This window comes from Mastomys coucha, unplaced genomic scaffold, assembly GCF_008632895.1.
Source record: "Mastomys coucha isolate ucsf_1 unplaced genomic scaffold, UCSF_Mcou_1 pScaffold20, whole genome shotgun sequence".
In the NCBI taxonomy this organism is placed as follows: domain Eukaryota; kingdom Metazoa; phylum Chordata; class Mammalia; order Rodentia; family Muridae; genus Mastomys; species Mastomys coucha.
The window spans coordinates 20,840,744-20,862,428 of record NW_022196903.1 but is presented as its reverse complement, the minus strand read 5'-3'; the positions used below and the strand labels follow the sequence as shown (position 1 = coordinate 20,862,428).

The following is a 21,685-nucleotide window of genomic DNA, read 5'->3' as shown; positions in this document are numbered from 1 at the left end:
CTTTAACGTCGGGGGCTTCTAGTTGACAGAATGGAATCTGGAAACAACGCCTGGTTTAGAATAGAGTTCTTACAGGCTACGAGATTTCAGAATCTTAATTTGGGTTGTGAGGCTAGCCTTTAATGAATGGCTGAGCCACCTCCTCTCTCCAGTCCAGGATTTAGCAGTCCTAAAAGCTGGTTCAGTTCCTGCAGGCTAGGGATTGCCTCCTTTAAATGAACGAAAATCCGCGTGAGGCAGGGAGAGGAGGGGCGAGCAGCCTAGGTGGTGGCGAAGCAGCTTGCTGCGGCTCCGCGCTCCTCTTCCTCTCCGTGTTTAACCGGGAGACTCGACCAGCCGCTTTGCAATGCTAGCGGAGTACGCATGCGTAAACTAAGCTGCTCTCGCGCGCGTGCGCGCATGACGTCACAGGCGCGTCAGGCCAGATTTTGGTTGCCCGCGGTTTCTGCTGGTGAGTGAGCTTGGGGTTTGGATTTCGTGGTGGGGACGCGGTGGGATAGATATAACCGGGACTGTTAAGTTTAGTTCACTGGAACGTTTGGTGCAGTTTTGCAGAAATTCTATTACGTCCTGTTAGTGTTGAGACGTGAATAGATCCACGTACGCCCTCATGCTTCTGAGAAGTTTGGGAACGGTTGGTCCCTCTGCCTCAGAGTTAAGTAGCGAAGGTATTGAGTAGCCCAGGCAAGAAGTCTGAGAAGAAAGATTTAACCTAGTGTTCACAGATTAGCATCAACTGCAATTTCTCTTAGCGTATTTACGACTTTGAGGAAGGAGGCAACCAATACCAGTTTTGGAATCAGGAAGCTTTTGGTACAGTGTGCGTATACACAAGATTTTAATTGACAAGGGAATTAAAGAATAAAACCCGTACTTACCCCATGCCCCCATGTCCAGTATTTTAAAATACCAAGGTGAAGTTGGTGAAATGGTAACATCTAAAAACTAACTCTTAGAAGTTCTTTAAATACAAAAGCTAAGTGGATATCCAGCTAAGAAGGTTGTTAGCTCAGAAAACTTTCTCCTCCTAGAAGGAATACCCATACTTTATATTCCGTATCTTTGTAATAGATTGGTTTTTATTTTTACAGTTACAACTGAGACTGAATATATCAATGTTATAATTTTCCAGCAGTCACTTAACAAGCATATTATTTTATGATAACAATGGAATACGTTTCTGAGGTCCAAGATAAGTATATCTGACCATACTAACGGTAGTGATCTCTAGTTTGAACTAATAAGGTGTAGCAGTATGATATGTGAACGCGAGATAACTTTTAGTTTCGTGTTAGATTAAGAAAGTAAAGCCGGGACTTGAAGTGTGATGGTGCATTTTACTTAACCTTCCTTTTGAGTAAGAGCTGAAGAATTTGGATGTTGTAGTAAAACTGTTATTTTCATATTAGATGTTAGCAGGAGAAAGGCATAGCCACGCTGCCTCCTGTACGAAGAATATATGGGATATAGAAAGCTTGGAGAAAAATCCAATTAGGCAAGAACAGCAATGAATGTAAGTGTTGATAAGGATTTGAAGTAGTGGTAGTAAGGTTAGGAAAAAAATAGTCATTTAATGCTAATGAACAGTACAATTTAGTATTTTTTTCTGTTGTGTGGCATTTTGGTGTTGTATACATGTTAATTCGTTTAATTGTCACAAAGGCTTGTGACATTGAAGCTTTATATCTTACCTATATAGATAAAGGTGCTGCATTTCAAAAAGATTAAGTAATTTTCCTGAGATCAGATAGCTAACTGATGGCAGAGATGACATCTGAATCTAGACAGGTTGTTTCAGACTTGATGAGATAAAATTCAGAACAATTAGAATAGAGGGTCAGTGAGTTCAGGAAACTAACTGTTTTAAATTAGAGGAGAGGAGACACAGTCTTGTGCACAGACTTCAGGTTTGGATATTGGAGAGGTCTCAGAACCCAGACTACCTTAACCTCTCCTTAAGTATAGAGTTGGACTTATTCCTGTGTTCCGAATAGAAGTTGAATGCGTTTTGTTTTGTTTGTGTGTTTGATTTGGTTTGGTTTGTTGTTCTCTTTGCCAGCCACAGTGGGTTTCCACCAAACTCACAGGCTCGTTACTCAACTCCTCATACTGTTAGGCCTTTACTCTGATGACAGGTAAGGGGGAAAGAGTCCCCCAGGCTCCTCCTGCCTTTCTGCTGTGCTGTTCTCTGCCTCTTGGTCTTAACCTTTTCAGGTCTAAGAAGAGCTTGTAAATGACTGATTCCCTTGCTGCTCCTAAGTGCCCTGGGCAATTGCAAAGCCCATTGTTGGCCTTAATAGCCCATTAAAATGTCTGATAAAATTTTCTCGAGAATGTTAGTATCTGTCATTTGCTTTGGATAAGCAAGCTCATGCCTTTCTTCTTTCACTCAGCTCTCTGGCAGTTTATTGTCCTGTGTTTCCTCTGAGTCTAAGAACGGTTTGAAACTTGTAGGTAGTTCAACCATTTGTTGTTATTCTTTCTAGCATTTTACCTGAGTAAAAACTTAATGTCTTTATTTCTGAATCATTAGGCATTAAGTAACTATGTCTCATAGTTTATACCCATAGTTTTATGATGACTCCTTTATGAATAAAGTTGATGGATTTCTGTCTCATCAGAAAGTTGAGTTTCTTAGATATGATTGTTTGGAATATTAATGCGAGAGGTAGGTATTATAGGTCTTACTTTTAAATATTTTTCAATAAATAAAATAGATGTCCATGTGGATGTTTACAAAGAGTCATTAAAACTAAGAGCCAAAAGAAATTTAAAAACTCGTGATGAATCACTTTATTTCATCTGTATTTTTGAGTAAATGATGTTTTTAAGTTGACAGAATAGTTAGCGACTGAACTAGAGCAAAACCAAAATTGCACTTGTGTCTTTATGAATTGATTTGGCCAGACTATTCACTATCCGAGTTTATGAGCATATCATTTCATGTTTGTATGCTTTTTTCTTTAAATTATCATTTAAACTTTCTAAAACCAAGCTTTTTTATTATTTATTTATTTATTTATTTATTTTTTGTTATGAAGAGATAATATCGAGGATAAAACAAAGCTTTGGAAAATTGATTTACTTCATCATTCTCTGTATCTAAATTAAAAGGTTGGCTGAAAAATTGAGTTATGAATGATACTTATTTTTAGGTCCTCTGAGTTTTGTCAAGTAAATTTTAATATTTATGTGATGACAATATATTGACTTCCTGAAAGAGTAATCTAAGTGAACATCAAGAAAGATCCTCTGATGATTAACACAGCCTCTTTAGGACTGGCATAGAATTACAACATGGAAAGCACACTGTAGTGAACTGTGAGCGGACAGCAAGGACAAGGGCACCGCAAGGTTTTAAAGGCAAATGAGCATCTTACTGAAGAGACTGTGAGCAGTAATCCTTGCCCAGAGACATTAGTAGCAAAGGTTACATCACTCCAGGGTTGCATAGGTGTGTGTGTGTGTGGGGGGGGTAATGGGGGAGTGCAGGGTAGGGGGCTGTGGTAAACAGAGATCTTTCTACTATCTGATAGTAATTCTCAGGTAGTCATATGTGGGAACCATTGGAGAATTATCTTTATGTGTTTTGCTAATCTTATTACAACTCCATAAATTCAATGCTTTAAAATCTATAGTAACGTTTATATTTTATTAAAAATGGTCTTCTTTGCTAACTATTTTTCTTTTCTTCTCAGGGAAAACTCAGTTGCTTCTTAATGCCTTGTAGAAGTAAAATGGCTATTTTGAAGATTATACTTTAAGGTAGGTAATGAAAGCATGCTTTATTTGTGCTTACCTTTTCACTTATACTCTAGAGATAGGTATCTTTATATATTTACATTTTACACGGGGTTGGAGCCACGTACGTGCACACACACGCACAGTGGGTTTTTTTTTTAAATAGATAATTTGTTTACAATAACGTAGAGAGCCAATATCTATATAAGGAAATGCTACTTCTCCCTTTGGCAAAGATTTGCTCTAGTATCTCCTCCTTCCTCTCCTTTCTTTACCGCTGTATGAGAGCCCTTTGCTCCCACAACCAGACATTGCGGTGTCTAACTGCTCTATTTGTACTTTGACTAGTGTGACCTAATTGTTTTAGTGACCTTGCCTTCAACATACTGCTTTTTATATTGATGACCTCCAATATAGGGAGAATTCTCTCTCCTTATTAATGTTCAGGTAATCCTGGTAAGCTAGGAAGTGTACCTTAGCCATTTAGATACTACCAGTTAGTCACAGCTAAAGCCTGTAAGTTATTTGTGTGGTCTGGAGCAGTGAATGGGAATCAGACTATGAACTGCAAGTATTAACACCATCACTAGAGTAGACACTGTTGTTAGTACTGGGAATACTGTGGTGAGCAAATTTGACCTTTGCTTTCTAGAGTTTACATCCTAGAATGGAGAAGTGCAATGAATAGTTATACAATTGATAATACCAAGTACAAATACTATTATCTTGTTAAAAGACAAATTAAACTTGTGGAGTCTAAAGACAGAATAAATTTTGAGGAAATTGAATGCCTCTATTATATTCATCAAGTAAGAGGTATTGGCAGAAAATAGAAACTTGTCTTATTTGGTTTGGGGTTTGTATTAGTTTGATTTGGCAGATGACTGTTGAATGAACAATACAGTTCCGACAGGGCCAGAGATCAAGTAAGCAGAAGGCTCAGTTATGGACCTCATGTGTGAGACCTTTTAGAGAAGTCATTCATTTGTTAAGCAATCAAGCACAAATGAGTGTAGTATGGCCAGACAGACACTGCTGTTCAGTCCAGACGGGTCTTTTTCTTCATGCCTTTATTTTCTCAGATGTTCATCCTTGTGGGAAAATGACCAAGTTATATGGATTTTTACAAGGGAAACATACACTTATAATTAGTATCTAATCCAGAAAATAGACTGAAACAGGACTAGCTCCTTCTGTCACTACCCTCCAAAGATAATGAATGTCCTTGTGATCCATAGACTAGTTGTTTTTTCCTTTAGTTTATGGCCTCATATCACTCTTCTATGAACTTTATATTAATGAGGTTTAATAGATGATTTTTGGTCTACTCTCATTGCCCTGGACTATTCCTTTCTGTATATATATGGCCACTTCTCTGTTCTGGTTTTGTTGTTCTACTGTTGATAGACAGTTGAAGTTTCATGGTTTGGGGTATATCAGATATGATTGCATATACTTATAGGAGTATGTGTTTCTGCAGACCATGTAGAATAATGTTCAGTGAAGTTTGTGTGTTTTAGGCCATCCACATATTTATTGTTACTAAGTTTTGGCAGAGCTTTTCTAAGATTATTAATGCCTGTTTACATTTCCATCAGAATTTTTATGAGAATTTGGATGACTTCCATACTGTCATCAGCATATTATATTTTTCACATTTTAAATGTATGCTGCTTAAATGTGTATGATTTAATTTTACAGCAGTTTATCATAGTTGACTAGGACTGTGAGGAACCTCTTTTGATATGACTGTAACTGCCTTCCAAAGGCACAGAAAATATTATAGTTAATGGTGTGGCACTTTAACTTTCCTCCAAGATCAGGAATAGAAATTGGGTACTTATTGTATTCCTTGTCCAAGTAGCCAGTGTTGTATACCAAAGACAGAAAGCAAATGGATGGACTAGAAGAAGAACCTCTGTAACTGCTGTTAGGGACAGATCAGTAAATATATCCCTCAGATTGAGCAAATGTCTTCACACCTTAATTCACTGAGAGTCCCTTCATAATTGCACATTGCGTTTTGCTGAAGACACAAGTTCACCTTGAGTGCTGATCACTGGTTCTCTTCATTTACTATGCTAGTATGTATATATGTCGTTCCACTTGGTTGATCTTTTTTTTTTCTTTTAAAACTACTTTATATTTTTAGGAAAAAATATTTTTGATATCCTCTTGGGTTTGGATCTCTAACACTTTGTTACAGATATTTGCTTCTACATTGCTAAGGCTAATAGTGTGAAAGCTTTGTTATGATGGCACTCCTGCCTAAGAACACAGTTCTCATGAGATAGGTTGTTAATGGGCCCTCCTCTTCATTTAAGAATACTTTGAGGAATTATTTTTGTTGCCTGAAATGTCTGATAGACATTTTTATGGGAGGAGTATTAACAATAAATGTCATCATTCAAGTTGAGGTCAGGCTCTTCTCTACTTTCATCTGTTTTGACTTGAGGGAACTTTTGACAGTTTTTATTTCTGTAGGAAATTGCCCCTTTCATTTAAGTTGACCAATATACTGTTATAAAGTTATTCTTTGGTGTATTTTAATATTGATAAGTTTAGTAGTAGTATCTCATTTCTTGCTTTTTTCTTCATAATTTGTTTTTTCCTGGTTGATTCTAGCTAGAGATCTATTTGATATATTGTAAGTGTCAGCTTTTTGTGTCATCAGATTTCTGTGTTTTCCATTATGTTATAGTACCTTTTTCTGTGTTGATCTCTTAACTCTGTCTGTTCAGTACGTCTTTAGCTTCTGTTGTAATTTTCAACACAGTTTCTTCAGTTTCTTTTTTTGTCACTACTTTTTTTCTGTGTCTGCATTTTCCTCTACTTAGATAATTTTTAATTGTTCAGTTTAAGGATTTAATTTTATTTAATCATTTCTGCTAGTATTCTTGTCTGTTATTTCTGTAATTTTTGACCTTTCTGTTTTAAACATGTTGTTGTTATTATTTTTTTATGTGTATAAATGTTTTGCCTTCATGTATATCTGTGGAGTGCATGTATGCCTGATAGTCTCAGAGACTGGAAGAGGGTGTCAGGTTTCCTGGTCCTGGAGTTACAGGTAGTTGTGAGCTACCATGTGAGTGCTAGGGACCAAAACCAGGTCCTATGGTACAACAACCAGTGGTCTTAAGCACTGAATGGCTGAGGTATCTCTCCAGTCCATGTTTTTGGTTTTTACTTTAAACTTGGGGCTCTATTCAGGTTTTGCATGTGCTTTTCTGCTACACACTTGTGCTAGAGTTTCACTGTACAGTTCAGACAGGATGTGACGTTGTGGTCCCTTGGCTTCAGTCTCTCAAGTGATATAGAATTATAGGCATGGTACTGTGCCTTGTTTCTGTTGACTTTGTTTGACCCATTTTATGAACTTATTTTATTGGTGTGCCTTAAGTACAAACATTTAAATGTTTTTCTTCATAATTTATTTGAAAATAACTATGCTTGTGAAAATATTCTTACCAGTTTTATGATGGGTAAGGCAGTTGTATTTAATATGTTTATCTATATGCACGTTTTTATCAATTGACAAAGTAAAACCAAAATCAAAAGTCAATAATGTAGTAGTGCTCTTGAAAAATTATCAAATGGCTAAAAACGTTTACTTTCAAGTTGCAGAATAATTTTCAACAATATTTATTGTTTTAAAACAGATTTAGAGTTATTATGTAAAAGTCCAAAAGGTGTATAACTTAGCCATGTATATAATTGTTGGACCATGAAAGGCATCTGTGTTCTGGTTGAGCGAGGCTTACTCAGGAGACCTCATAGTAAGTTCTACAAGGGATGGAACATACATACAAATAAGTCTTCTTGTGTTGTTTGCAGGTTTATGGTAGATCTATGAGAAGATTTTTCATCAAACAATGTCTTCGGTAAGGTGATATTTAATATACAGTAATACATACACATTTATGCATCTGCTTCTTATTTTGATCTACTTTATAGTTTGATTTTAAATTAGCCTATTTTATAGTCAGCTTTTACATTAGTGCTAATCCAATGGAGGCCACTATCTTCACTTTTTTTATATAATGGTATTACATCATAGTTCTGTATAAGGATATTGAATTTTTTTTTCCTGTATCATCTACTAATGTCTGCATGAGCTGTCCACATATAAGAAGACTAGAAGAAAATCAGCTCTTCCTTTCTGAAGACACACAGGCAAGTTCATCTCTTGTCAGCCTGTAGTAAAGCAGGTTTTTGGGTACAGGGTTGGGATTTAACAAAATATATAAATAAAAAAACATTTTTATACTTACACACTTTTAACCATTTTTTTTATTTTATAAAATTGTGTTATCTAATGTCAGTAGGAATTATTTTTATTTTTACAGGTTGGCTACTTACAGGTGAATGAAATTAGAAGGCAATACATTGATAAAGTTTAATATAATGTATTCTACCTACATGCATTCATTTATTATTCATTTCTCTTTCTATGTATCTGTATATGCTTGTTTGAGTTTATGTACAGCATTTGCACGGAGGTGCCCACCCAGTCCAGAAGGCATTGGATCTCCTGGAATGGAGTTGTACACATTTGTTAGGCACTCGATAGTGCTAGAATCTAAATGTTAGTCTCTTCCAGGAGCAGTAAGCTATCTTTAACCATTGTATGTGCACATGGGAAGTACATGCATATGCTAGCAGTTGATGGTCAGATCTATCTACTAAATATTCCGAAACAAAATATTTCATTAAAACCTTGTGTTTGCTAACTCTAGTCTAGCTGGCCTGGGTCCTCTATCTGCCTCCAGAGGGCTGTGATTACAGGTCGACCACCAAACCCCCAAGTATTTACCTGGGTGCTCCAATTTGTATATGTATATGGCCAGTGCTTCTCTTACTAAATCATCTTCCTAGCCCTGCTAGATACATTGCCATCTTTCAGGCATAGTTGTCTTGGTTTCTATCCACTGCTGTAAACTATATTACATTTAATCAGTTTTTTTAGGGATGGGGTCTTTTTTGTTTGAGGAGAGGTTGTGTTGCCTTTTGTTTCTTTGGGGTTTTTGGCTGATTGGTTGGTACAAGACTCTTGTACATGGCAGTCAACATTGTGTCTGAGGTACATCCTCAGTCCCTAGTGCTCACATTCTCTTGCCTCATTGTTTTGCTTGCCTCATCATGTGATCAGCTTTGTCTTAAGCTAGGGAGACATAATAGAAGCCTTTCATGTCTTTATAAATAGGTGACCTATATGCTGAAGGGTTATTGAAGATGTCATCAAATTATCCTTAGTGTATTATGTCCTGTAGCTTTCTCATGAATATGTTTTAGTATGTTAGGGTAAGTTACTTCTAGATCTATGCTGTGTAATGCTGCAGCAGCTGGACATGAGACTATTAAAATATAAAAAAAAAAAAAAAAGCTTGTATCTGAGTGTTGGCACATGCTATACTCTCAGCATGACAAAGCTCAGTGAAGCTGGAAGAAGATTACATCCTGGATCTCACGAGGAGACTCTCCCACATGTCAGTAAAGAAAAACTCATTTTATCATTGCATTGGTCATATTTAAATCTTCTACTTGCTCTTGTGTTGGCTAGAGCAGTCACCTTATCACACAAGGTCCTATTGTACAGGAATATTCTAGTTCTTTTAAGATTATTCATTGAGAAATATAGTGCCCAGGAATCACTGTCACACAAAAAGAAATACAAGATCATGTTACTAGGTTAGGACATGATAGGATACTTTAAATACTGTGTTCCTATTGGCATAGATATTAGACACAGCACCAGCTTGTCAGACTATTTTTAGATCCTTGATGAAATTTTATGTCCAAGTACTTTTAAGTGGTGTTTGCTTTGTGTGTTTTGTTCATATTTCCATGTTACCACCTGCCAAGGACCAGCCTTAGCTTAGGATGAGGTCCCCAGGAAGGAATGTTTGGGAACAGTGGAAGAAATGACTCAAAATTAGTGATGGATACAAGTTAACAGCTCTGCTTTCTGCTTGATATAGTTCTCTAGACAGTTTCCTAGGTAGTTCATGGATTTTCCAACAAAAGTCAGAAAACCTGCTAGAAAAATTCTAAATGAACTGTAATAGATCTCTGGATATCTCTTGGATTTTCTTTTTTTTTCTTTTTTTCTTTTTTCTTTTTTTTTTTTTTTTTTTTTTTTTTTTTTTTTTTTTTTTTTTTGGTTTTTCGAGACAGGGTTTCTCTGTATAGCCCTGGCTGTCCTGGAACTCACTTTGTAGACCAGGCTGGCCTCGAACTCAGAAATCCGCCTGCCTCTGCCTCCCAAGTGCTGGGATTAAAGGCGTGTGCCACCACAAATCAGAAAACCTGGAAAAAATTCTGAAAGAGCTGTGGATTCCTCTTAGGTATCTTAGGTCAGAAACCTGCTAGACAAAATTCTAAAAGAACTCTGTTAGCTGTCTACATATCTGAGCTCTTTCAGACCAAAGCCCAGTCTTTTATTTGCATATCAATTCAGTCATTTACTCCTTAATTATCCCACAAATCAGCATTTTTATGACCTTAGCCCCTTGATTCTTAGAAAAGACAGCATTTTTTAATAAAAAAGGTACATTTTTTTAATATAGCAAGTCCTATGCAGTTCATTGGGCACTGCACTTGTGGTTGACAAATTTAGACATAAAGCTGTTTTTATAAAGCAGCAAACTTAGCTTTCTGTTTTCCAACTTCACTGACTAAGCTACACTGTCCTGAAACTTGCTCTGTAGACATCCTTGAGCTCAGAGATCTGCTTGTCTTTCTAAGCATAAGCAATAAGCTTAAGCTATGGGGTCCTGCCCTGAGGTCACTACTCCCTCACTTCCTGCTGCTCCTTTATTACTTGAACCTTGAGCCTTGTTTTTTAACAATTCCTTTCCCTTTTGCTGACTGATTAGTGAAACGATCTCTGTTCTTTTAGTTCTGTGAAGCTCCTCATATAACTCATATTGCAAACTTATATTTTGTAATATTATATTTATATTTATAAATTTATAAATATTTATATTTGAGAAATACTGTTTGTGGATTTTTGAACTCATGTTTTCAGAGCTTCTTCCTACAGCCTTAAGAGCTGTCCTAAAGGTCAGAGCAGTACCATTTTACTGAGGGACATTAGGAGTATTCTTGTTTCCCAGACTCATGCTGTTTCTAATTATCATGGAGTCATTAATCTTAGGACTGCAACATGAAAAATATGTACATTACTAGAAAAATATGTACAATCCTTCCACCTATAGCAAGCATCTGTACTTGAGAAGACCCATACCCTGCTGGCTCTGCTCCTGGGGTAGGTAGGACCTGTGTCATGTCCCTTCTACAGTCATGATGAATCTGGCAACCACCTAATCAGTGATAGCCATTTATTTATCCTCCTGAAAGACCCCCAGAACTGGGGAGATCCTTACTAAAGTCTTGGGATGACGCGACCACCCAATGACTCACGAGAGAGAGAACTTGCTGCAATCACATGAGGTTTATTGGGGATACCGGTACCGGGGTCGATCTCATGACCTTGCCAGTAAGAGGAGTTCGACCCGGAACACAAGAAGTGTGGGGTATTTAAGGGAAGCTGGGGGCGGAGAGAGAGTTACCAAGGAAACAGAACATAAAAACAGTGGAAAATTTCTGAGGGACCCAACCCAAGGTATTCAGTTAGGGAGGGAAACATATTCATTCTAGGAATGTAATCTTCATCTATCGGTCGGCAGGGTGGAAAGTCTCATAAACCAGTAGACCTTCATTCTTAGTTCTGCCCTCATTGTGGATCATTCAGGAGGGGCAGATATTGGGAACCAGAGCCCTGAGGCTCTGAGTTCCTGGAACTGGCTACTCTACCTTTTTGGCTTATGGCAGAGGTTTTCCTTGCCCTCTTTTAAGTAAAGGTTACACATTAATACATACATTTCTATTAAATGCCCTCATTTTAAATTCTAAGATTCTCCAGCCTTTCACTCCTTACCTGTTGCTATGAACTGGCCCTAACAATATTTGTCTCAAGTTCAAAGTGACTTTATGTCGCCTCCCCCTGCAGTGTTGCTTTAGGGCATCATCCTTCACTGTCAGCAATAGAAACAAATTGCTACTCAGGTTAGTATTATTTGGAAGCATTATGTAAATTTATTTTATGATGTTCACAGATAATTCCCATTCAAGGGTACATTAACTCAACTTAAAAGAGAATGACTGTGTAGATAAATTAGCGAATACATCTATATTGAAAAGAACTGGAACTATGTAAATGGGTATGTCAATGTATAGTGAGTAATTTCATGGGAAGGAAATTTAATAATTTTTGTTTTGCTTATTTTTTTTTTTTTCTGTTTTGAACCAATAAGAAGTTATGCAGGTACTACTGTTTAGTCTTCCTAAGCTGTGGTTACTTTCCTATTCTCATATTAGGGGCATTCTGGTTAAGGTCAAATCCCCGGTCCACTTATTTTGTCGGCATAATTTGACACTGCAAGTCTTCTCTTTTGCTGAGCATTATTCTAACATAATTAATAAGGTACACTTTTCTTGTAGATTAAAGACTGATTAAATTGCAAAGTCCTTCTCTATCTACATCAAAGAATCAGCTTTCTTAAAAAGAAAAAGGAATTAATCTCTGTTTGGGTTTTTAAATAGTCATTTTCAGAGTGATGTGCTACGTTTATTTCTCAGTATGGCAGTAAATGGCGACTGAGGTTTTACACGTTGATTTAGTGGCCATGTTAACACGCAGATACAACTGCACACAACGTTTCTTTGCTCTTTCTTTTCCCTTGCTATTGTTGTGAATTGCTTTATTCAATTGATTTCTCAATCAAGTCTCAGATTTTCTTGTGTAGCTGTGTATGTACATGGGGTGGTTTTGGTTGTGTTTTAAGTTTTGAACTGATAATATATTTTAAAACCAGAGCCAAAATTTACATGTTTTGCAGTTTTCTCTATGTTTTAGTATGAGTTTCATTTTCCAACTTATTCTTTGCCAGGTAGGAAAGAAGTAACTGAATGCGAGCTGGGATGATTTAATACCAAAGAACCCTTAGAGCTAAATACACTCGGGAATATTCAAGAAAGATGACTCACAAGGTCCAGAATTCTTTATTGGATGGGGTAGAACTCAAGTGGCTTCCCTGGGCCTTCCCAGCTGTCTCGCCACACTTAGTCATCTCCCTCAGTAAGATTCTTGTAGAGTTTAACCCTGATGGTATACATATTCAAAGGTATTTTCTGTATGGCTTCAGGATATATAATAACTTTTGATATTTTAAACTTTTCTTGTTGAAGTATAATTAAATTTTTAGTTGGTTATATGTTTTAGGTTGGTGTGTTAATGTCTCTACTTCAGAACAAAATTACTTCAAGAAAGCTAGTTGGTTTCTATGGTAATCTTTGGAAGCTACTGTATTGTTTTATAGATGTTTCCCTTTTACATTTTGAAGTTCTCTTTAAGATAACCATTTGAAAATGAAATGAAATATACTTAATTTATAGGTCTTATCCTAATATTCTAAAATGTAGATAGTGATTTAATTGTTGTCTTTTCTTTCTTTAGGTTCCGATACCTTCCTATACATATACACCCCTGAATCTACTTGAGGAAGGAACAATTGCCAATGTCTATGGTGTTGTGAAATTCTTTAAGCCTCCATATATTAGCAAAGGAACTGGTAGGTATCAATGTGGGTGCTTTATGATCAAGAACTGCTTTATTGATCTCAGGGACACAACTCAGATTAAGCTCAATCCTGATTTTTTTTATTTATTAGGTATTTTCTTTATTTACATTTCAGATGTTATCACCTTTCTTGGCTTCCCCTCTGAAAACTCCATATCCCATCCCCCCTGATTTTTAATTGCCAAACAATAGTAATGAATATTCTTTGGTGATAATTTATGAAATGAATGTGCTCTTTAGATTCCATGGTCTTATGTAACACCATGTGGATACAGTTTTTAAAGGATTCTAAATAATGTGAAAGCACATGAACATCTGGCACAGAAGTTAAAGGCAAACAGAAGAGAAAATCTCTCCGTAATGTGTGTTAATGGATACATAGTATAGAATGTGCTGAGTGTGATTTGAAAGTGTGCTGGAAGGAGATGTAAAAGGAGAGTTTTAAAGTAATTGAAGTTAAATATCTGTAAGATTAGAAAAGATTGCTCCTTCTTTAAAGTATATTACATGAGCCCATGGTAACCACAAAGAAAATACCTGTGAGAAATATACATATAATATAAAAAAAAATCCAAGTTTGTCATTATAAAAGCTCAGTGTAGAATATGTAGAAGAAATTATCACAACTTCACAAATTTCACTTATGCAACTCTCACAGCTAACATGATGCTAGTCCCTATTTTGGGGACTGTGTTCCACACAGTGTTAGAAGTTGTAGTCAAAACAGTTATAGGTTGGAGGCAAAAGAAAAAAAAAAAAGGCCAATGAGGAAAGGAGAAATGGAGTTATGTCTGTAAAGAGCTTTATCCTTTAATTAGAAAACTCAATACTTCAGAAAATAATTCCTCTGAAAACTTATGAACTCAGTAAAGTTACAAAATCAAACAATGTTATATAAGCATGCTAGTGATGAACAGTTTCAAAGAGTAACGAGGAAAACACTTCATTTAGAATAGCACTGTAAAATACTTTGGAATAAACTTAAGCAGGGATGTTTAGACTTGGGCCTTGAATAGTACAGAATATTGCTAGAATCGGAGATGACAATTATGATGATAATTATCGAATTATGTCCTGTGACCATGGAGAACAAGGGGTAATATTCAGAAGTCTACAGTCTTCAGAACAGGATGGAGATTTATTGTAGTCACTATTAAATCTCAGTGGCTTTTTTATGAAAATGAAAAATCTCTCTTAAAATATATAGAAGGCCCCATATGGCCAGAAACAATCCCCAGGAAGAAAAATCTGAAAGCCTATGATATTCTCATTTCCTAAGTATATTACAAATCTACAGTCATTAAAACAGTATATTACTAGCATAAAGATGTATATTTCAGTGAGATAAAAATGAAATTCCAGAAATAAAGATTAATGTGTATGGTGGTAAATTTTTAACCCAATTTATTCAATCAGTGAACTCACAGCTCAGTTAATTGGTATTCAAGCTACTTGTCTGGATTGGGCAGATCTACCATTACACTACTCTATTCCCATCTAGATCCCATATGACTTGAGATTTCTCCAAGCCACGTACTTCAGCTCCATCTTCCTTCTACCTTGTCTTCCTCCATAGTCCTCCTCTCCAGTCTCCTCCACCATCCTCTCTCCCTTTCTCCCTCAAACTTTTTAGCTCCACCTTCCCTCCTGCTGCCCAAATATCAGCCTTAGCCTTTATTTTAAAAGTTAAGGTGGGGAGAAGGTTCACAAGGCACCTGTATGCATGATTTACTCCTCTGCAGTGCTTTCCAGGAGAGGAGAATTAGCATCAAAATACAAGACCAGGGCTATCCACTACAGTTACCTGATGATTAGCAAATGTACCAAGAATAAGTAGCTCTGAAAGGATGATCTCTTCAAGTAGTGCTGGGAAAACTACATATCCATATCCATATTCAATGAAAACAAACAAACCCCCCCAAAAACAAGAAAAAAAATTAAATATATGGCATGAAGCTGAAGCTTCTTTACCCTTATGCTAGATTTGATGCCTTTTATATGACACCAAAGTAATCCACCACAGAAAAAGGAGTCATGGGAAAGCACTAAGCTATAGGCTCCAATTCAACAGAAGAACTGGCCAGTCCAACAAAAGACATCTTACAGAATGGGAGACACTACTTGTAAACTATTTATCTCTGACAAGGTTCATCTCAAATGTTTAGGGAACTCTTATATTCCAGTACAAAGAAATAAAATAAAACATGCTTATGTACAAGTTACGTCAAGGGTGTGGATAGACAGTTATTCAAAGAAGAGCAAGAGAGAGCAGTCAAGTCAACAGCAACAACAAACACATGGCATTAGGGAGAGAGAAATCAGAACCATCCACAACTGTCACCTCATACCTATTAAGGTGGTATTAACAAAACACCAAAGACAAATGCTGGTGTGGTTATGAAGAAAGTGGACTCTGCTCCCTGTGGTGCTAGAATTATGCAGCCCTCATGAGAATAAATTTTCTCCAAAGTGGAATGCCTTATGACCCAACAGTCACGTGTAACTGTTTATCTAGAAAACATGAAATCAGGATCATAAAGTAATACTTGATTTCTCACTGATCACTGCAGTGTTACTCACAATAGACAAGTTGTAGGGGGCTGGAGAGATGGCTCAGCAGATAGGAGCTCTGACTGCTCTTCCAGAGGTCCAGAGTTCAATTCCCAGCAACCACATAGGGGCTTTCAACCATCTGTAAAGGGATGTTATGCCCTCTTCTGGTGTATCTGAGAACAGCTACAGTGTACTCATATAAATAAAATAAAAAATGTTTAAAAAAAAGCAGACAAGTTATAGACTCCAGCAAATTGTGAGTAGGTGAAGAGACTCAAATATCCTTGCAATGGAGTATTGTTGAGTTTAGGAAGAAGGAAATGTTATCTGGTGCAATGAAAGAACCTTACCCCCTGTATTCAGCTGAAGTCTGCCGGGAAGGGGCTAGGTACTGTGTACCATTTCTGTAGCCCTGTATAAATTGTCATGCACCGGAGTGGAAAGCAAAGTGGATGTTGCCAGGGGCTAAAGTAGGTTGGAAATTTTAAAGACTGTAAGTTTTCAGTTTTATACAAGGTAAAAAAAAAAGATGTAGGGATAATTGTGCTTGTAGGGTACATTGTGGTCTACACTAAAATTTTGTTTAATTGATAGACCTTATGTTTTATTCTCTTGCCCCCATCAATCAAAAAAGAATATTTGATGAAATTATAAGATTAAAACTTAAATTATGTCAGTTTTCATCTATACAGTTTTGTAGTTTTAAAAGAAAATTAAGAAGGTGTAATCCATACATTGTATGATAATGTAACTCTCTAAACAAATTTGTAAAAAGGTATACCAGAAATCCTTAATTTAGTGTTTCTCACAAGATAATAAAAAGCAGAGACCACATTTTACCTTAGTGTAATCCAATCATAGTAAATTGATCATTTATTACTATATTTTATCTAATATAAAACATTGATTTATTAGTCACTGTGTTAAGTATTTTTAAGTACAAAGAACACTACAGAAATATTCCTTTTTCCCCCATGGGAACAAGTTAAAAAACAAAATAGTAGGTCTTATTGATAAAATAAAAAAAAATATTGTTTACATATTGCATCCTAGAAGTTGTGGTCATGTTAGGACCACAAATATGTCCTCATTGAGTTCATGTTCCAAAATGTATTTATAAACAGAAGCATATGCAAGTTGTATTATAGAGCAGTTAGCTGAGGGTAAGCTCTTGAGTGGGCTTAATAGAAAAATCTCAATTTCATACTTTACTAATGTACAGTATTAACACTGGGATCTGGAGATAGTTATAAAATAGGCTGGGCTAGAAATATAAACTAAAGAAATCATTTTTGAAGTCTTCATAGCATTGTTTGTTTTGAAGGACAATGAAACAAACTGAAAGAGATAAAGTTTGATTTCAATCTGATTTTCTTAAGCATTTTCATTCCACCTGGACCTTGCCTGAGCCTTTTTCCCTCCTCTGTCAGCATGCCCTTAGATGCCTTCAGTTGTGTTAAGGACGTCTCCCCATTCTGTGCCTGAATATCATATCAAAATGAGTACTGTGACCCTCCTACTTACTGTCAGTCTTAGTGTCTGAGCCTGGCCTGTCAAGTTTATCCATCTAACTTGATAGAAGATACAACTTGAAGAGTTTGCATATGACATGTCAGTTATACCATTGAAAATTTTTAAATAACATGATCAGAAAATACATCATTTTCAGAAGCAATTAAAAATGGCAGTATAAAATTAAAATGTTATTTAAAAACACTGATGGCATTATATATTTAGTTACTAGGTAGTATAATCATTCTTTCTTGTGATCATATTATTAAATCATGAATAAAAAGGAATGCCGTGGGGAGATGTAATTACTTAGTATGTATGTTTATGCCTCATATTTCTATCAGATATGTGTAGTTGAATCCAATGCATTAGTAAAAAATTCATGACTAGTAATGAAACATCTGTTATTATGGGAATAATATATTTCTGTGTTTCTTCTGAGATACCAAATTAAAATGAATGCCATCAATTTTATCTGAGCAGTCATTGAGACTTTAAAATACATCCTTCAGACATAGCATGATGCCTTCATTCCAGCAAGATAGGAAGTGAAGTCTAAACTATCCATCCTGTAGTTTTAGTTACAGTTTCATTTTTATTTCTGTTGACAGAACTCATCCTTCAACAGGATTAAGTGTAGCAACAGAAGTCAGGCAAATTGCACTGGTGTTTGTGTTCAGCAAAGGATAAACTTAGTGAATATCGACACAGAAAAGTACTAGAATAAGTATGCATGAACAGTCCATGGCCAGTCTTTTACATAAAGCTGTGTGATGTCACAGGACAGTCCCATAGTGTCAGTAACGTCTAGATGTATATGTAACTAGGTAGGTAGGGGAATTGCCTTTATGGGACTCATATTTTGAATTTTCATAATGTTATAATGTTACATATCTATGTATATATATATATACATATATATATATACATATCACCAAGAAAAACTTGTTAAATTTATTTTATAAATTTTAAATTTACTGTAGAGATGACAGGTACAATTTGGTTTCTTTACTACTTGATTTAAAAAAGCTATTTCTTGCACCCTAAATACTGAAGATTCCATATGGTCTATTGTGTACTATCATTTCTGATCACAATCTTCACGTGGTAGCAAATGCCCTATTTCCCTAACTTTATATTAAGCCATGGAAGAGGTAAAGCGCTTATTCCTTTACAAGTTGATCAGTCCTGTTATTAAAAGAACATAGAATATTAAAAATACTAACTTCACAACTATAGTACTTTTAGAACCCTTGTATATGTGTCTGTTGTTCATGTGTATTCCTTTCATCTCTGTGAGTGCATACATGTGGAGAACAGTGGACCACCTCTGGTGGTGTTCCAGAGGACCTACCTGTCTATCCACTCATTTTTGTTCTGTTTTCTTTTGAGACAAGATCTCTCACAGGCCTGGACTTTTGAGACTCCAGGTGCCTTATCACTGAGCCCTAGGGTTCAGTCTCCTCAGCACAGGATTACTAATGCCACTCACTACATGTTTTGTTTGTTTTTTAAACTGGGTTCTGGAAATCAAACTTGAGTCCTCATGCATACTGAGCAAGGGCTTTACTGACGAAACTATCTTCCCCGCCCTCCATGTTAGCTTTCTTAAGATGCCATTCTGTTATTAAACACTGTGATCTTTGTAGGATTTGGGAGGTTTTATTGCAATGATTTCCTCCGATAGCTCTATGGTTCTGCTTTTTTAATACAGATTTTAAAGTGGAACAGTTATGTATCCCTGTAATGCTGCGGTTTCTAAGTGAAATAGGCTCTGGCTTTCCTTTATTCAGTGCCTACAATGAATTGCTATGGTGTTTCTCAGTGATGGCACCTCTCTGAAGTACTTGACTGTCTGACTTTCAGTAATGGAAGCCATCAAAGCTGTAGCTGTTCATCACTTCCCTGGTTAAAGATACAGAATGTTGACGTGCCATGACAACTACTCCATTTATAAATATTCCAGCCATGTCTACCAGGAGATTGGAGGTGGGGGATGAAACTGCGGCCCTTTGTATTTGCTGATTTTCATATACATGAATGACTTTGATTGAAGTTTGAGGATTATATCTTGATTTTGGTACATAATATGACACTTTGCCTTTTATAATTTCCTGTAGCTAATTATTAACTGTAAATTCTAAAAACCTGTTACTTTTTTTTACTCATTCATATTCAATGAATGAATTGAATAGCAATAAAAAAGAGAAAGTATTATAGATAAAAAGGAAATGAAAAAGCATTTGCAGAGGTATCTCTCATGGATTATGTATTTTATGTATGCATGCTTCTTTGATTAAAGGCCTCCTTAGGTAAGCTACAATTTTTTCCCTTTACAATAAAATTCCAAGGCAATTTACACTTAGTCATGCTGGGGAAATTGGGCGAATTGCTCAAGATTGCAGAATAAAGAGCTTAATTTATCATCTGTTATTTTTTCAGATTTATGTCAAGTTATGCAAATACTACCAAAGTGTAAAACTAATTAAATACCTTCTCATCAGTTTGAATCTGAAATATTCCTGAAGTATTTATGAATACACATGTGTGTTTATATACATGCATACTTGTAGGTTATGGTATTCCACACAGTATTGCTTCTGACCAACAAACTCATTTCACAGCCAGAGAAGTGCAACAGTGGGCCCATGATCATGGAATCCACTGGTCTTCCCACATTCTCTGTCATCCTGAAGCAGCTGGTCTGATAGAAAGAAGGAATAGCCTTTTTTTTTTAAAGATTTATTTATTGTTATATGTAAGTACACTGTAGCTGTCTTCAGACACACCAGAAGAGGCCGTCAGATCTCATTATGGATTGTTGTGAGCCACCATGTGGTTGCTGGGATTTGAATTCAGGACCTTTGGAAGAGCAGTCAGTGCTCTTACCTGCTGAGCAATCTCACCAGCCCAGGAATAGCCTTTTGAAGATGAAGTTACAGGACCAATTAGGTGGCAGCATTTTAGAGAGCTGAAGCAGAGTTCTTCAGAAGGCATTATATGCTCTGAATAAGCATCTGATATATGGTACAGTTTCTCCCATATCCATGGGTCCAGGAATCAAAGAGTAGAAAAGGAAATAGTTCCACTCACTATCACTTCTAGGGAAGTTTTGCTCCCTATACCCACAGCCCTAGGTTCTGCTGGCCTAGGAGTTTTGGTTCCAGAGATGGGAGTGCTCCTACTAGGAGTCAAAACAAACATTCCATTGAACTGGAAGCTCAGACATCCCCTGGGTCATTTTGGGCTTCTAAAGCCCTTAAACCAACAGGCTAAGAAAGGAATAACAGTGTTAGGAGGAGTGATACATCCAGATTACCATGGGGAAATTGGATTGCCTCTCCACAATGGAGGTAAGCAGGAATATGTCTGGAGTGCAGGAGATGCCTTAGGTCACCTCTTAGTACTACCATGTCCTGTGATTAAAGTCAATAGGAAACTACAACAGCCTAATCCAAGCAGGATGACAAGGGCACAGACCCATCAGGAATGAAGGTATGGATCACTCCTCCATGAAAAGAGCCAAGACTTACTGAGGTGCTTGCCGAGGGTGGAGACAATACATAATGGTAGTAGAGGAAGGTAGTTATAAATACCAGCTAAGGCCATGTAACCAGTCACAGAAATGAGGATTATAAACTAATATGAATGCATCTGTCTTATTTTATTAAGAGCACATTTGTATAGCTGTTTGTGCTTTCTTCCAATTTCTTTAACATCAATTGGTATTTAAGTTGAGACACTAAAAAAAATGTTCCCAGAGACAGGCAGATTTCTGAGTTCAAGGTCAGCCTGGTCTACAGAGTGAGTTCCGGGACAACCAGGGCTATACAGAGAAACCCTGTCTTGAAAAACCAAAAAAATAAAATAAAATAAAAGTAGGAAGTGCATAATTTTAAAAAAAATGTTCCCAAGGGACATTGCCCCATGTAAATTTAGAAATGTATTTGCGATTGTATGAGGAATAGTTATATCATGTTAGGCATATTTATGATCTTGCTGTTGTTTCATGTGGACATGAAATATTATTTGTGTCAAGTTGACAAGGAGTGGATTGTAATGGCTATTCCTGGATGTCAACTTGACTACATCTAGAATGAACTACAATCCAGAGTTGGAAGGTGTACGGCGCCTTGCTGCCCGGATGGCAGCAATAATGACGAACACACTTAGACTTCTTCTCTCGCAGTTTACTCAGGAAATTTTCTTTTGTGTTACAGCTCTCCTAGGTACCCAGGT

At 36.5% G+C, this 21,685-nt stretch overlaps 1 protein-coding gene and 1 non-coding gene across 2 annotated transcripts in view; one reads left to right on the top strand and one right to left on the bottom strand.

Annotated features, from left to right (window-relative positions):
• Positions 1–397: 397 nt before the first annotated feature.
• Pot1 (protection of telomeres 1) overlaps positions 398–21,685 on the top strand; it is a 65,938-nt gene continuing 44,650 nt past the window's right edge. The window contains exons 1-4 of the mRNA XM_031381306.1: positions 398–451; positions 3,699–3,765; positions 7,576–7,622; positions 13,259–13,373. Coding sequence (XP_031237166.1) covers positions 7,614–7,622; positions 13,259–13,373 — 124 coding nt within the window. The 5' untranslated portion in view covers positions 398–451; positions 3,699–3,765; positions 7,576–7,613. The remainder of the gene's footprint in view (positions 452–3,698; positions 3,766–7,575; positions 7,623–13,258; positions 13,374–21,685) is intronic.
• Positions 9,747–9,808, bottom strand: LOC116100122. Its single transcript, XR_004122476.1, has one exon. It is a non-coding gene; the product is annotated as a U7 small nuclear RNA (small nuclear RNA).